This window comes from Fringilla coelebs, assembly GCF_963513975.1.
Source record: "Fringilla coelebs genome assembly, chromosome: 3".
Lineage (NCBI taxonomy): Eukaryota > Metazoa > Chordata > Aves > Passeriformes > Fringillidae > Fringilla > Fringilla coelebs.
This window is the reverse complement of record NC_140030.1, coordinates 11,917,125-11,933,785: the sequence shown is the minus strand read 5'-3', so window position 1 is coordinate 11,933,785 and position 16,661 is coordinate 11,917,125. Positions and strand designations below refer to the sequence as shown.

The 16,661-nt window shown below is 40.5% G+C and overlaps 1 protein-coding gene across 2 annotated transcripts in view; it reads left to right on the top strand.

Moving 5' to 3' along the window:
* Positions 1-12,891: 12,891 nt before the first annotated feature.
* Positions 12,892-16,661, top strand: part of VSNL1 (visinin like 1) — a gene marked incomplete at both ends in the record, with an annotated part of 45,311 nt that continues 41,541 nt past the window's right edge. For both annotated transcript variants that reach the window (XM_084203296.1, XM_084203295.1), the window contains one exon: positions 12,892-13,053. In XM_084203296.1, coding sequence (XP_084059422.1) covers positions 12,892-13,053 — 162 coding nt within the window. The remainder of the gene's footprint in view (positions 13,054-16,661) is intronic.

Here is a 16,661-nt window from a genome sequence, read left to right as displayed (position 1 = left end):
AGGAGGAAGCACAGTTGTCAGTGAATACTTCTAAATTCAGTCCTGGTGGCATTCGTTCAGTTTCACACATTCCCAGCTTTGACCTTTTTGCTCCAGTATCCATTAAGGATAGTAGTCAAGGTTGAAAAATGAGATCAGGTGTGATTTGTGCATTATTCCATGAAATAGCAGAGGGGACTTGGTGGTGCTGGGTTAAGGCTTGGACTCAAAGCTCCTGAAGATCTTTTCCAGCCTGAACGATTCCGTGGCTCTGTGGTTGGACCCGTGCAGGCGCAGAGCGGGTGAGTTGGCAGCTCTGCCTTGGGCACTGCTGGCACAGCAGCTGGCTGCACATGCCCTCTTTGCTGGCTGGGTGTGTGCTTGCTGGAGTGGGCAGGAAGGCTCTCAGCTTGATGTCTAGCACAGCATTGCACAGCAGCATCAGTGGGTTTAGTGGCATCAGGAACACCTTATTTCCCTCCCAGCTTTCAGATACTGCCTGCATAGCATAGATGGGGATTAAGGGAAGACAAAGATTTTTCATAAACTCCAGAGGGAGAGCCTTTAGATATAATCTTGATGAATCAATTTCAGTGAGCAAGGTTTCTCTGCAATGACTTTTCTCTGCCATGGAAACAGGGCACTGCAGCATTTAACTGTGAGGTTCAAGCTGGTGGTGGGGGTAACAAGGGACAGGGTGAGAGGAAATGGCCTCAAGTTACATTAGGAGAAGTTTAGATTGGATATGAAGAAAAATTTCCTACCTCAAAGGGTGCTCAGACATTGGAATAAGCTGCCCAGGGAAGCAGTGCTGTCACCATTCCTGTAAGTGTTCTCAAGGCACACGGATGTGTCAGCTGGGGATATGGTTTAGTGGTGAGCACAGTGGTGCTGGGGTAAAGGTTGGAATTGATCTTAGACATTTCTTCCAAGCTAAAGATTCTATGAGTCTAAGTTAGGTGTCTAAGTCTGGAGAGAAAGATCTCATTTGGCTGGTCCATCTGCTTAAGTGGTGGTGTCTAGTGCCACCTGAAAGGACCTAAGGTGTCTGAGACATCCACGAGGGACACCCTGTGTCCCAGCAGCTGAGCTGACTGGAGTGGCTTAAGTCATACCAGTGGGTACTTCTTAGGGCATCTCATCCTTGTTAACAACCTGTCAGCTTAGAGCTGGATTGAAGGAACTAAAATGTTATTTCAAATGAGCCATCCCCCCATTCTAGGTAAAATTTTTACATTTATTCCAAACCATAATATAAAAAGTGATGAAAAAGCCATGCATTTCATAGCAGTGCAAGAAAGAATTTTTATTTGAAAGTTCTACCTTAGGGAAAGCATTTTGAATTTTTCTTCTGGCTTTCTGTCATAGTCAAGGCTACTTCTGATTGAATTTTAGATACCTTTTTCCTGTCCAAGCTGTGTATGCCATTCATCTGTTCACTCATCTATATGAGTAACATTTTTGATCAACCCTGTGTCCAACTCAAAGGTGTAAAGCCATTGATTTCATTCTGCAGAATTATGATTCATCTTCTCAGTAATATATTTCCTCTGCATTTAATCAGGCTCCATCTGAAGCAGTCACAAGGGATAGTTCTGGAGATTCATTTGTAATGAATTTGGGGGGAGCATTGCGTCAATGGATCACTAGCCACAAAGATACAAACACTTTATTTTGAATTTGAAAGGTTTTTAGTGAAATAAAAAGCTGTAATCTGCTTTCCTGCTAACCACTCCTGTTAACATCAGCTGTAACACAGCCATGTGGTTTTTGGTAATGTGGAGTTTAGCCCATAGGTCAAAATGATCTGTTGAAATCAGCTCATGCACAGCAGTCATGGGTGTGCAAAAGCCAGCTAACACCAGGGTGCTCCTTTGCATGCAGAAATGGAATGGAAATGAAGGTTTGAAGTGTGTCTGTATGTGTTAGCTTATATTTATTTCAGTTATCACAACACTATTTATAGACCGTGTGCTGAGACCACTGCTCAGTTTTACTCCACCCTTTGCGAATCACAGTTGTCATTACAGGACACAGGAGCACGAACCAGATGAAAAAGAGATCCTGTCACTGCTGTGTGAGTTGGGAACAGAGAGAAAGCAGTCTGAGCACAGATCTGTTATTCCCAGCAGACTGGAGGAGGGCCACACAGTGCTCACCATGCCTGCTTCTCCCTGAGAATCCAGAGCAGTGAGACAGGGCTTTGCACCACTGGACATGGCTGCTGAAGGGACTGTGTTGGGTAAAGAGGGAGGTGGATATTAGAGATGAGTTGGAAAAATTAATGTAGCATTTAGATGGTCAGAGTGAAATTTGTTGCAAAAGAATATTGTGTTTAATAATAAAAAAATATATATTTTTCTTAAAGGCCGGGACTTTACTTGGTTAAGAACTATATTGAGGAAAAAGCAGGAAATGCCAAGGGCATAATGAAACAATCCTGAACAGTTTGATCTCTGCAGTTCAGCTATTTAAAACTGTTTTGGTTTGTGGGGGCCTGGAAAAGAGCGGAAGAGAGTTTTTCCAGTGCTATGATGGACATAAATAGCATTGTGGGAAGGATTGCATTTGGTGCACCCGCATGTTGCACTTGTAATGGCATTAATCACACCATCAATAAGTGTTGTGATGCATAGGAAGAACAATGCACTTTGGCAAATGTATGTTTTTCCTGGTGAGATGAGGAACAGCATTAGGTTATCCACTGCCAAGGAGCAAGGTGGGACTTTTCTTACGTCACTTTAAGCATTTAGAAATCCAGTTTCAGATCCAAGAATGTTTAGAGGGCTGCCTCTACAAGTGGCAGAAAGAAAGAGATGCTTGCTGATTCATTCAGTCTTAAAATACACATGCATATATTCATCCTGCCTCTTTCAGACGTCTCTCTCTGCACAGGGTGAATCACTGAAATTTCTGGCCCTCTCCATTGACTGCAGAGGGACCAAAGACAACTGACTCTTTAAACAGCAAAGATTTGATTAATCCACCTTTGCAGAAGGCAGGGCAGTTATTGTCATGAGGAATATGGATGTAAGTGAAGACTGAGCGTGTACTATCAAGTAAAGACAATGACTTATGAGTCAGAGTCCTAAAAAGGCACCTGATGGAGTCAAACTCAAATTAAAATGAGGCTGGAAGGTGAAGAGTAAAAGTGCTTCTTGGTAAGCATATCACCTTAGGGAATTTGGCTTTGCATATAGCAAACAGAAGAGTAAAATGACATTTCAAACTAACAATAAAACAAACCGATAGCAAATAAAACATCCTGTAATTTAAGAGAGAAAGCACGTGTTAACTTTTTTTATAGCATTATTTTATTTTTTAATAGCATTGTTACGGACGAATATTTCTCTACAAACAAATGAAAACTAAGAAAAAAAATTGTGCATATATGTAAATGAAGGCAAGGCAGTGGCTAAAGTCTAAAAAACCCTATCCCCAAGCGTGAACCTTCAATAATGTTTATCTCAAAGAAAAGCAGCATTTTAATTGATGATAGAACTGACACTAGTCTCTACAAATTGACAAAAAATCTGTGTCTCAGGCAGAGGAAATGTTGATACACTTTGGCATAACAAAAGAAAATAATTGTTTACGGTCTCCACAAATGTAGACTGCTTCCAGAACACTGGAACATGCTCAGGGAAGCTATAATGTTCAGGCATGCCCTGTCAATCTTCCCCCAAAAAAGAGATTTTTACAGCAACTATCCCAGAAAAGGTACAGTACTGAATATTGGACAGATCTCTGCCATATCTAAAATGGCATAAAACACACTTGAAATGCAAGGCTCAGAAAGTGACCTTTATGTAATGCTGCTGTGTAATTTTCTCCTGTGGCCACTCTGAAGTTGTCATGTCCAGGAGGTTACAGATTTCTCATCTCATGAGGGAAAGACTATTGGAAACCATATTCTAAAATAAAACCTCAGAGAAACCTATCAAAAACTCTTATATTTCATATAAGGTACAAAACAAATTTGTCACAGCAAAGCTCTGATGTTGGAGCATTGCGTATGATTAGGTGATTGCAATGCTGTTCATCATATGAATTGTTAGAGAAAGGTAAATGTTCTGCAGGCATTTTAAGATTTTTATTTACAAGGACAGAATTTACTGGACAACAGTCCAAAGAAGAAAATACTCATTCCATTGCTGAAAAATCTTCCTCCTCAAATCATACCTCTTTGTTAATTACTATCACCACTGGACTAATAGCAAAATGAAACTATGGCAACAGATTTACTCAAGTATGTGTCTGACACTCAGCATTAATAAGCTGATTGTTCTCACCAGAAATTAATCACTAAATTCTGTAGAACATATAAAACACTAAAATTTATTGAAATATTGGAAAAAATGAGACTTGGCAGAAAATAAACCACAAAAAACCAAGTTTGAGCTATGACGTATCAAAGTCAAATAATGGAGGTAAGGGTGAAACAAAAATTTTCTTAAAGAGAACTGAGCATTCAAAGCCTAAGCTTTCTCCAGAAAGGTGGACACTCCTTCATGTGGTCTAAAAGAGCCTGAGAGAAAGAACAAGCCAAAGAAGGATTTTGTCCCTGTCTTTCCAAGTTTAAAACTAACTGGCAGAGCCTGGAAACTCTTCTGAGCACTTGTGTCTCGTTGGACAAGGCAAGCAAGTTGCACTTTGTCCTGTCATCTCTGTCCACTTGTAAAGGAGGAAAGCCAGCTATGGCTTTTTGTAAGCAATTTCCCAATCCAAATGAGAAGAGGGGGCAGAAATGAGAGCCTGCCCTGTCGTTCAGACCGTGTGTCTCAGGTTTGTTTCTGCCCAAGCTGCTGGCTTCAGCCTCAGGCTGTGAACGGAGCCCTAGTGAGACTCGCAGGGCTGCATCAGCAGTGCGTCTGGAATGGCCTTGATTCTCATGTTGAAAATGTAGAGAACACCCTTTGCTTCATTCCAGAATTAACAGAAAACAAATACATGCTTTGAATGAAATAAGTTCAATGTTAGCTTTCTAGTCACCTAGAGAGAAAAGTCCTACATATCCGTCATTGTTATGTTAGAGCATCCCCCTGTAAAGGTTTTACCCTTTCAAATGCTTTCTTTATTGCTTGAATCTAATTGAATATCCATCTCATTTCAAATAAAATTTAAAAATATATATCTCTTCTTTTGCTTAGACCTCTTTTGGGCATTTATTATTCAATTTGGTTGGATAATTGCATTCCTTAATGCCATTACTCTCTATTTTCCCCCATTTCTTTTACAGAGAGAGCTTACAGGCCTGAATCTGATATTTGGTAAAGCCAGTAAAGTAATCTTAAATCACTGGATTAATTCCAGTTTTTGCTGTAGTGCCACATAAATTGGAACCTAGCCTATTTTTTCATCCACAGTTTGAGGTTTCTGTTAGCAATAAATCATGACTGCTAATTTCAGTATGGTGTTACACAAACACATGATCACAGAATGGGTCAGGTTGGAAGGGACTTTAGTGGCTCATCTGGTCCTGCTCAAGCAGGGCCATCCCAGAGCTCATGGCACAGGATTGTGCCCAGATGGTTCTTGAATATGGCCAGTGAGGGGGACTCCACAGTCTCTGGGCAATCTGTTCCAGGGCTTGGTCACCTGCACAATAAAGAAGTTATTCCTCTTACACACATACAAGTCAATTCTTATTTTTTGGTCATGGCAGGTTAAAAACTTAAAATAGAGCCCTAAGTTTGTATGAAGGAGTGAGCTGTTAGTTCAGGATCAGTTTTGTTTCTGGGTAAAGGGAAAAACTTGGTCCTGATGTCACTACAGTCAATAGAACAATATGAAAGTCTATAAATCTACCTATACCTGATAATCAATTTTCTCCCACAACATCTACTGAAAGGATGTCTTCAAAGTTCTTGAGTCTTAGAACTGTGGAGGTTGGCAGGGACTTCTGAAGACTGTGTAGGGCTCAGCCCCACCTAGCAGGGTCAGCTAAGCAATGGGGCACTGTGCTTGGCACTGCCCAGCCCCGTTTGGCTCTCTCTGTGCTGGGCACCTTCTGCCCCTGTCTGCCATGCTGCTCCTTGCCTGCCTTTTCTGTCCTGACAGCAAACACCTGGAGCTGGATTGCTTTCATCTTCCACTCCTGCAGGTTGTCAGAGCCCTTCTTTCTGGTGGGCAGAGTGCAGGTGTGGAGCTGCTCTGTGTTTGGATCCAGGGGTTCCGAGGAAAGAGCAGGAAGATGAGACTGAGCTGAGTGAGGCAGTTCTTGCCCTGTGGGAGTTTGGAGAGCTGCAGATGCCATGACATCATGAAGTAAAGGCCAATTCCAGGAGAGATAGTGAAAGGAGAAAGTCTCTTCTAGGCTGACTGACCCCTTTTTCAGAAGGCCCTGTGTTGTGTCAGAATCTTAACAGCTGGTATCATGCCACAGTGCCAGAACCTCCTCTAAAGTAACTTCATCTTTTGGATGTAATAGGAGAAAAAAGGATTTTCTTGAGTGGTTCTACTATGCAAGGTATACAACAGGGCGCCACATCATCCCTGTTACATGCAAGCTGACTTAGAAAACTGATGTGAAGAGGTGCTCCACTAATTGCTTAGGGAAAATATAATTGTGTAGCAATTTGGGATGGAAGGGAACTTAGAGATCATCTAGTTCCAGCCCCTCTGCCATGGGCAAGGAACCTTCCCTAGAAGAGGGAACAGGTTGCCTATAGCCCTGCCCAACCTGGCTTGGAACACTTTCAGGGATGGGACATCCACAACTTCTTTGAACAAGTTACTGTGGGACAGTAAGACATCACTTTCTGTAAAATATGTCTTCCTTATGTCCAGGGTAAATCTACCTTCTTTCAGCTGAAAACCAACGTCCCTTGTCATGTCATACAGCACCTAGTAAAGAGTCTCTCTCCATGGGGATGGCAAAATTCCTCTTATTTTCCAAACATATCGTTCCTTGGATACTTGTTTCCATGGGACTTTGGGTATGAGGCTGTTGGGGGTTTTTTTGTCTGTGAAAGACAGACTTTAGCTCCAAATGTCTTCTTCTGTGAAATAATAAATGTATTTGAAGGAATGAGGTGTCTGTGTGGCGTGATAGCCTTTCTATCTATCCTGCATGCTGGCATTATAGAGAAAAGGCAGTGTCTGACACAGCCTGAAGAGAAAGGAGCAATGCTGGGAGCTGTTAGGAGTTATCAGCACAGGGCTGGAAATTTGATAAACAGTCTGCTTAAAAATCATGTGAAAATTATTCTGCTTCTGTAGATTATAGACATAGGTCTTTGCTTTCCCCAGCATTGATTGTTTGGGGTTTTGTTGCCATATATAAGTGTGTATGTTGGAGTCTGTACACTGATGTGCTGTTTATAGATTTGCATTGGGTGAAAGACTGCAAAGGCACCCACCACTCCTGGATTTCACATGTCATGCCCAGGAGTCAGCACGTTCCTGCGGGAGCTCGTGGGCTGGGAGTGGGCACAGGGGTGGGGATGAACCACAGTTTTCCTTCCAGCCTAATGAGAGCCTGCCAGCACAGCTGAGCTGGCAAAGTGAGTGTTGTCATTTGCCTCTGGCATAGTCCACACGACTCATTCCCATTTCCCAAAGCCAGGGAAGAGCAAGAAAAACATGCACTATACAAGGGAATTCATTTAATGCAGAGACCTCACGAGGCTGCAGAGGTATTGGTTGACTAGCAGAATTACTGGGAAAGTGAGCATGTGAACATGGGCATGTGCCAAAGCAGCCAGAGTACATGGGAATAAGTTGGTGTAGCCTAAATCACTTTGGTGCTTTTGCCCAGGGTTATGAGGTGAATCTTTCTGCACTCCTGGAATCAATGGGGGAAGGAAGGTGGCTTGAGTCACCAGTACCTCTTCTCCAAAGGTTGCTTGGAAAACCACTTTTTCTCTCTGTTACCCATGTAGGAATTCAGTGAATTTAGGCAGCTACTGTGGATATCAAGAATAGGTGGTGTGACTGCCCCATTTATGTGTGAAACACATTCCCTGTGTTTCACAGAATGACAGAATCCCCGGGATTGGAGAGGGCTCCCAAAGATGCTCAAGTCCAAGCCCCTGCTCAAGCATGGTCAACTATAGATGATTGCTCCAGTTAGGTTTAAATGTCTTCAAGGATGGAGACTCCACAACCTTTCTGGGTAATCTGTTTCAGTGTTGGATCACCTGCTCAGTAAAGAAATGTTCTCTCACATCAAGAGAGGATTTCCTGACTTTGAATTTGTGCCCATTGCCTCTTGTCTCACTGGGTACCTCTGAGAGGAGGCTGGCTCTGCTGTCTTTGTTCACCTCACTGGGTAATTAGACCCACCCTGGTAAGACCCCCTGAGCCTTCTCCCCTGCAGGCTGAACAGCCCCAGCCCTCTCAGACCTCCTTTCCATAACCAGTGCTCATCACCTTTGTGGCCCTTGCTGGACTCCAGAGTCCCTGTCTGTCCAGTGTGGGGAAGCCAGCACTGGGCACAGTGGGAATGGTTAGAGCTGTCTCACCAGTGCTGGCCAGAGGGCAGGAATCACCTCCCTCAAACTGCTGGCAACCCTTTTCCTAAAGCAACTTGGAAAGAGAATGGGTTATGTGACTATGCCTAAGGAAAGTAGGTGAAACAACACAGAGCTGGGTTTTAGGGACACTGCTGGACATTGTTGGTGCTGTCTTCTCAGTGGAATTTGGGTCCTTTTTCAGCACAAATAGATCTCAGGCAGCACTCAGTTTACTCTTCCTCAGCAACAGCCAGAGTTAATTTGTTTGTTCTTGGTCCCTTGGATGAACACTGAGCACATGCCAGGGAGGCCAAAAAGGAATGAGAGGAGGGGAAAGAAGACTGGGAATGGAGCTGGGAGGGGAAAGAAGACTGGGAATGGAGCTGTGTAAGCAACAGCTGGGGATGGGGGGGTCTTTTGAGATCATTAAAAAGCAAACAAGATTCTGTAAGTCGTGTTTTGCTATTCAAATTAAATTTTTTATTTCTTAGGTGTATAGTTTAAATTTTGTTTTGTGAAACTTTGCTCACATGGACAGTTTACTGCTGGCAAGCCAAATGGGAGAAGCAGACCTGATTAACGTGTGCAGGACCTGCTGTGAAGTATTCTAGGGAAAAAGCCTTGCCATTGACCAGGAGGTCTAGATGATGATGGAGTGGAGAGCTTTTGAAACAACACTAGCATGTGTGGGACATGATAGCATTGCAGGAAATACATCAAACAAACAATGCCAGGCCTCAAAGCTGGAGGAGCTGTCTGGTGTGAGCCTCCTGAGGTCCAGCAAGGCAAAGAGCAAGCAGATCCATCCTCATGCTGCCCCACCTGCTGCTGGCACAGCCTGGACTGCCTTCGGTTGGGGATCGGCTGTTTAATAAAATTCCATCTTTAAAATCTTTCTATGGGCCTGTAAAACCAGCAATTAAGGTGTTACCTAATGAAATACTGGAGTAGCCCACCAAGTATTTCTGAAAAGCAATTTTCTCTGGATGGCTGACAGCCTTTTCAAGTGTTTCAGAAAAGTGATATGTTTTAAAACTCTACCTTCATTGCTCTTGCTACTTGTAGCCCAACAGTAGAGTTTTATGTTTTTCTTGATCTCTAATTTCGATTGTGGTGCCCTTGTTAGTGTTCATAAGCATTCTCCTGCCAGAGCAATCTCACTGGGAACAGACCTGACATTGTGTCCATGCTATGTGGCACCCACATACCTGTTTCCTTGGTTATCAGGAATCTCACCCCCACATTAAGCTTTTATTTTCTTTTCCTTTCGTGATTTTCTGCCAGAAAACACAACCAATTATGAATAGCAGTGCCTGGATTGTCACATTGCATGGTAGGAAATATGGCACTTGGAAACAAATTTATAGTTGAAAATTATAAAATTTACCAAACAGAAAAATGCTTGCAGAGTGATCTTTCCTACTCTTGAAATCTAAGTGACTGTGCAGCTGCTCTCTCCTGTCTTTTCCTAAGGCATATTTGTAGATTTTCACAAGGATAAAGCTTGTTTGGGAAACTGTGATTTTAAGTTAATTAAAAATAGTTTTCATTTTAGAAAACTAAATGTGTTGGCAGTAGCATACTCATTGCTAATGGGTGATTGTACTTTTTCAATAATAATAAGAGATTCAATGAAGCTTTAGAAGATGTTAGGATATGATTAACTAGATAATCTACGCATTTGAGTTTTATTCCCAAATAAGATGGATCTCCCAGAGCCAGAAGTCTGAGTTTATATTTGATAATTATATGAGACTCTTGAGCTTTCTTGAAGATTGTAATTCAATTTCTCTAAGAAAAGAGCTTTGAAACATGAAGAAAGTATGAGTGCTTCCAATTCCAGGAAAGCATTGTGACCAGCTTGGTCAGTTTGCTTACTCTGTCCCAAACAGAGCCCAGCAGATCATTCACCATGCTGAGCTGGAGCAGCAAATAAGAGTGCAGAACCCAGAAATCACAAATTACACCTTTGTCAAACACTGGTTTGGTTCTGTGGAAAAAATAGAGAGAGTTCTGAGAGTGTTTATCAAAATGTCAGCTGTGGTTTCCTTTCCTGGGGGATATTCTGTGGTGAGGTACATCAGAAATGGCTGAAAGGTGTTTGGCACTTACTGAGCAGCCTGAGACAGCTGCCCAAAATTAGGGACCTGGATCACTGAGGAAAAGCTGCTGACTTGTTTCTCTGACTGGTGATAGGTGTTGTTTGGGTATGTGTGTCTTTATTCCTGTTCTTGCACACCTGCAGGCCCACTCCATGCTCTGTAGGTGCTGTACAGAGGATTATCTTCCCATCACCGAAAGCAGCATTGGTAACTGGCAGGTGTGCTGAGATTCACCACATCTGTTCTGTTCCAGCTCTCTGCAGTGCCAGTCCAAGGGCTGTAAAGCTAACATGGATCAAAAAGATCAAAAAGCTGCTATAACAGAGAAGTGGTCCATCAAAACCACCTGATTTTTGCCCACTGAGGATGCTTTTTTCATCCATAAATATTGTTGAGTTAAATACTTATGGGGATATGAATCCAGGTGAAGAACTGATTTTTGAATGGCTTTTTGAATCTACCTAGAATAGTTACTATAACTGCTGAGTATCTTTAGGGGTTTTCTGGATCCTAAGCAAAGCACCTTATGAGTTCAAAAGGTAACAGAGTGTAAATAAAAAAGAAAAAGAGGAAGTAAACATGCCCCATAAAGAATAAAACAGATTTTAAAAAGTCATTATTCCTTGTAAAACCTACCTGAGTGGAAGCTGGAGAAATAACTGCATTAGTATACTTTAGTCTCCATGGGATTTAAATTCAGAATGTGCCAAACTGGGTCATTGTCATACTTGAGAAGATGGGGACTTCAGAGATAAGGCTGGGGCAGTTGCTCTCAATACCAGAAACTGCAAACCCATCATTTTAGTCAAAATAGCTGATTTCTGGACATCTGCATGTTCAGTTTTAACTGTGACAATTAACTGCAAGATTGAATTCTCATGTGCTAAGTTTATCAAAATCTGTGAACAGGAGCTTGGCAGAGCCTCAAAGTAAGTTTAGAGCCTGGAGTAGGTTTAGACCAGGGAGGAGCATGGCCAGAAGGGAGAGGGGCCCTGGAGTCTTTCAGGAGCAGACCTGGTGCTGCTGGCACTGGGGCACCAGGGGAGATGTGCACCACGCACAGAGGCCAGGAGGAATTATTAACCTTGCACCTGCTCAAGAAACATTCCCATAAAGGAAATTATATAAATATATTGATTTGCTGGAACAGAATAATGTCTGTCCTTCTGAGGAGAAAGAAACTTCTGCTTTGAAATAGGGGAAGATGCCAAAAGCAATAGATTAAAATTGGGAATGGGTGGTGGTATGGACTAGAAATCAATGCGTTCAGTGTGGTGCAGTCATTAGACACAGATGCTAAACTGGAGATAAAAATGGAAATGCAAAGCTGGGCTGGGCTCTGGAAAGAAATTATTCATTGCTTTGCAGTTCTCTGCAAGGACAAGTTAACTGTTGTCCATCATCAGATTAAAAAGTAACTGGAAGATATCTGTCATGAAAAAACTGTAACAAAATGGGAAAAAGTTAAAGATGAGGTTTTCTCTAAAGTTCTCTCAAAGCACATCTTTGGTCAAATGTCAAAGAACCTGAAAGTATCTCAAAGGACCAGCATGAGTAGTACTGAAATTACTGTATATATCTATACACACATGCAAATTTTGTATTTCTGTTTAATATTTTAAATATATGCAAAATGTATATTACAAATGCAGTGAATATCTTCAGAGTTAATGGTAATGAAATGTAAACAGTGATGAAATGTAAACCATGTAATGTTAATAAATAATGCATTAAATATGTAAATGTACATCTATTTATACATATGTGTATGTATGCATGTATATGTACAAATGCATATGAATTAAATTTATTTTTACAGTTTGCTTTTGTCATTGCTGAGACCAAGTTTGTGGACTCTTGCATTGCTTCCTCCCAGTGGAGTACCTAATGCTGTATATGACAATCCTGTCTGTCCCCAGCCTTGGACATGTGAGGAGTAGCTGCTCATGTAGCTGTCATATCAGAAGATATTTTCAAGACAAAAATAAAGAGGAATTCTGTGGACATCCCTGAATCTGTAGGTTTTTTTGTTAAATTCAAAGAAAAAAATAAGTAATAATTTTCAATCTTACTGTAAAGAAAAGCTGCAAATTGCCTAATTTTAAGGCAAATAAGAGTAATCTATATCCAGGCCTTAAGATTCCTAAATGAAAGAAGAATGTTGCCTTTTTCACTATTTTCAGCCTCCAATAATTGAGCATAACTTAGGTTCATGTTCACTAGCAAATCAGTGCAGTTGAGTTTGACTGAAAGCAGCAGTGAATACAAAACAAATGTTCAAGCTGTGCGGCTATTTCCAGTTTAAAATGTTCACATTTGGCTAATTGTATTCATTTATTTCTTCCTAAGGCAAAATGGGGAAACAAAATAGTAAGCTGGCCCCTGAGGTGATGGAGGATCTGGTGAAGAGCACGGAGTTCAATGAACACGAGCTAAAACAGTGGTACAAAGGATTTCTAAAGGACTGTCCAAGTGGGAGACTGAACCTTGAGGAGTTTCAGCAGCTCTACGTAAAAGTAAGTCATTTACTGAGTTATTTGTTAACTTAAGAGTAAGTTATTTGCCTGTAGAAAAGGTTAAGAAGTAATGTAAAGCAAACATATGGTCCAGAGCTGCTGGTCATTTAGACTGAGGAATAACTTTGCTTGGAGAAGCAATGGTAAAGATGAGACAATGAGTGGGAAGTGTTACCCTCTTCACACCAGTGATTTGTGTAACTATAGTGACAAGAACCAAAAACAAGAACCTTTTTTTAGGAAAAAAAGCTGTGAGTTATTCACAAGAAATATTATACATTCTCTGTGCTCTGAAATTCATGACATGAATTTAAATTTTAAAAGTGACATCATTCACCTTTAGAGGATGGTCATGGTCCTGTTCAATATAAACAATGTGATTGCTGAATATATTTATATAAAAGTGGTGAAGTTTCATGACAGTATGACCTGCAGATAAATTTTGCACTGTGCACAATGGAGTTCTTCCATAAATTTTAGATATTGCCTTTATTTTTTCCCTGCTGTCACTTTTTTCTCATTTTATTGGGAAGGGAAAGCAGGCTGATCTGTTTATTTTCTTCTTATTTTTTATTACTTTGTCATGTTCAATGCAGTCTTTCCCTTACATTTATTATGTATTTATTCTGAAACAAGAAGAACATGGGGGAAGCATAAAAAGTGTATTCATGTTACAAAGATAATTATATTTTAATTCAGAATTGGGTGTCGACCTAAAGGTCAGACACTTCAAAGTAATGTTAATTAGGACAAATATTGAATGGCAATGATGAGCTGTAGGATCATAAATACAATGTGAGGCTGAATAAAAATAAAGCAGTCTTTCACATGTAAGTAGTTGCTATTGAGCACACTGGCAATTTTTGCAGACAAGTGGGACTGTTGTTTTCCTCAAATGCACGCTGCAGTTCCTTCCTAAATTTCTTCAGCATTGAACCAGGTCACTCTGCAGAGTATTACCTAGACCCTTTTTCTGTCTAATGGACAGTTCTAGCATAAACTTCTAATTCAGCTTACACAAATAAGCTTCTTTCTTCATATTTTAATATTCATGGATGAAGAAGGTGTTGCTTCACAATCCTGTTCTTGAGAAACAAATGAGTTTGTAATGAATTATATTTTCAGATGAAAGAATCTGCACAGCCTCAGGTGTTCTGCTTGTTATTGACTGATAATTTATAAGTTCCATTTTAGACAGTACTCACTGCACATCCAACAAGAGCAGACATTTAGTCATTTCTCATACATGTTTCTGGGAAAAGTAAACCTTCTTTAAAAAATTCTTATTAAAGTATGTCAACTATTCAGAAATAATTTTTTCTTTTTGTAAAATCACACTAAAGGTGTTTCTGGGGATTTGTTTTGTTCTGTTGGTTTGTTTTTGGAATTTTTGTTGTTGGTTGTTTGTTTGGGGCTTTTTTTGGCTTTGTTGTTGTTGTGGATATGTGGTTGGTTTTTTTTTTGGTTGGTTGGTTGGTTGGTTGGTTGGTTGGTTGGTTGGTTGGTTTTTTGGTGGGGTGGTGGTTTGGGGTTTTTTTATGATTTTGTATGCTGTGAAGAAAAACATCTGGAAATAACTAAGAACTTCCAGGACTTCTTTCCTTCAAACTGGTGTTTGAAGCGTTCATAGATATTTCACAAGATACTTTACTCGTGAAGACACATCAGAGAGTAAATTCAATATCATGTTTGCAGAGATGGTAGTGCAAAAAATAACACAAAGAGCACAAGGAGTATTTTGCTCCTGAAATTTGAAGACAGCTTTGTAATCTTACTAAGCTGCAATATCCAGCTTTTACTTTTATGGCCTCATGTATCTTTAGACATGGACATGAAATGTGATTCTCTGCCTTGCTTGGGTAGTTGTGGGGTTTAATTTTTGCTATCTAATGGCACTGCCATATATTTAGTCCAGTTTGTTGTCATCCTATATTGAATGTCTATATGAGGCAAAATACTAATCTTGCAAGGAGAAATATGATTAGCTGTGGTAAATCCAGAGCTTTACTTCTCTCTGTGTCACAGAAATGCTTGTAAAATAATCTCGCTGAGGAGCTCATAGTCTGAGTGTTGGCCATGGTGGCAACTTCTTCTGTGGAGGACATTCTGTCTACCCCAGCTTCTGGCTGCAGAGAAACCCCCAGATGTGAAATTTGATCTTTCCAGGAGGAGCCACCAGCAGGAGACCCAAATCTGTATGATTACATTTATAGCATCTCACTTCACTTGAAATATATTCAGGGTGAAAATGCATGAAGCATGTATTGATTTGTAATTCCTCTGCATAAACTTCTAGTTAGGAGGGATGACATTTTATCAGTTTGTCTGAACTGGATTTTATTGAGGAAGATTTCCATAGATCAATATATTTTGAAAAGAAATACAAGACTTTCCTCCATGTCCAATTCACATTGACCTAACATGACATTGTTTCTTTGTTTGTGAGAGCTGTGGGGAGCATTTCCATGTGTTGATAAAAAGGTGTTGGTCATCTAACTTAGGTGCAAAGGAAGCTCCTTTTTTTTACTCATAAACACTAGAAAAATACCTTCAGCTTAAACAGACAAAACATTTTCTATTAGCAATACTTTGAAGTGAATTTCCTGGTTATATGCACTTCTCTTCCATCAGAATTGCAGAGTGGGGTGCACAGTCTTAGGGCATGGAAACTCTTTTGGGGTTTTTTTATGAAGCATAACTAGATGTGTCCTGGGATCATACCTGATGTGTTACTGTATCTAATTCCTGCCAATAAGCTTGAGTTGGTCTGAAAGGGAACCTCCAGAACAGGTGTGATATGGATGTCAGTCCTCAACACAAACCCTTCCAACTCCACGTATTTGCATCAATTGTACTGGGCTGTTTGCTGATGTAGATAAATACTGTATTGACCAAAGGGGGAATTACTCTAGTTTGGCTCAGGAACATTTGCTATTGAAGTTTCCATTATGAATACAAATCATCCAGTGCTTAAAAAAAAATAGCAGTTTCAGCAATGGACTCTAGAGAAAAATTATTTGCAGCACTTTTAATGCAAGTGTCTATAAAAATTTTCAGCCAAAAGTACCTCTTTTAAATAAGCAGTTAATAGGCAGACAGATACTTCATATTGTTGCCTATTTAACATTTTCTACAACATAGCAGGTTCATTGAAAATACTGGTAGATAGATTCTTCTTGGGATACAAAATCCATGGCAAACTGTTAGGGCTCATGTTTCCCTCCATGGTGCTGAATGAAGTGAATGTTCTGCAGTTTTTTAAATAGTTTATTGGAGAGCTGGTCATGTACTGCAAGCCCAGAGCCACAAAGAGTCCTCAATACTGAAACACTGAGATAGCTGTCCTGAAAGTCTGCACAGAGCATAGGAGGGGGACAAATCCGTGGATAGCATTCTGAGGAAGCTAAAACTCAAGCCAATGTTTTGTAAAGTAACATGCAAAACCACAAGGCATTGATTAGGACAGGAGCTGGTGCTAAATTCTAAGTTTCTCCAGGGAGTTACATCTTCCTACTGCAGAGAACTATCTAGAACAGTAGAAAAAGCAAAATCAACTGACTGGAATCTATGTGCTTTCTCTCTTAAGTGACAAAAATAATGTAATTGCC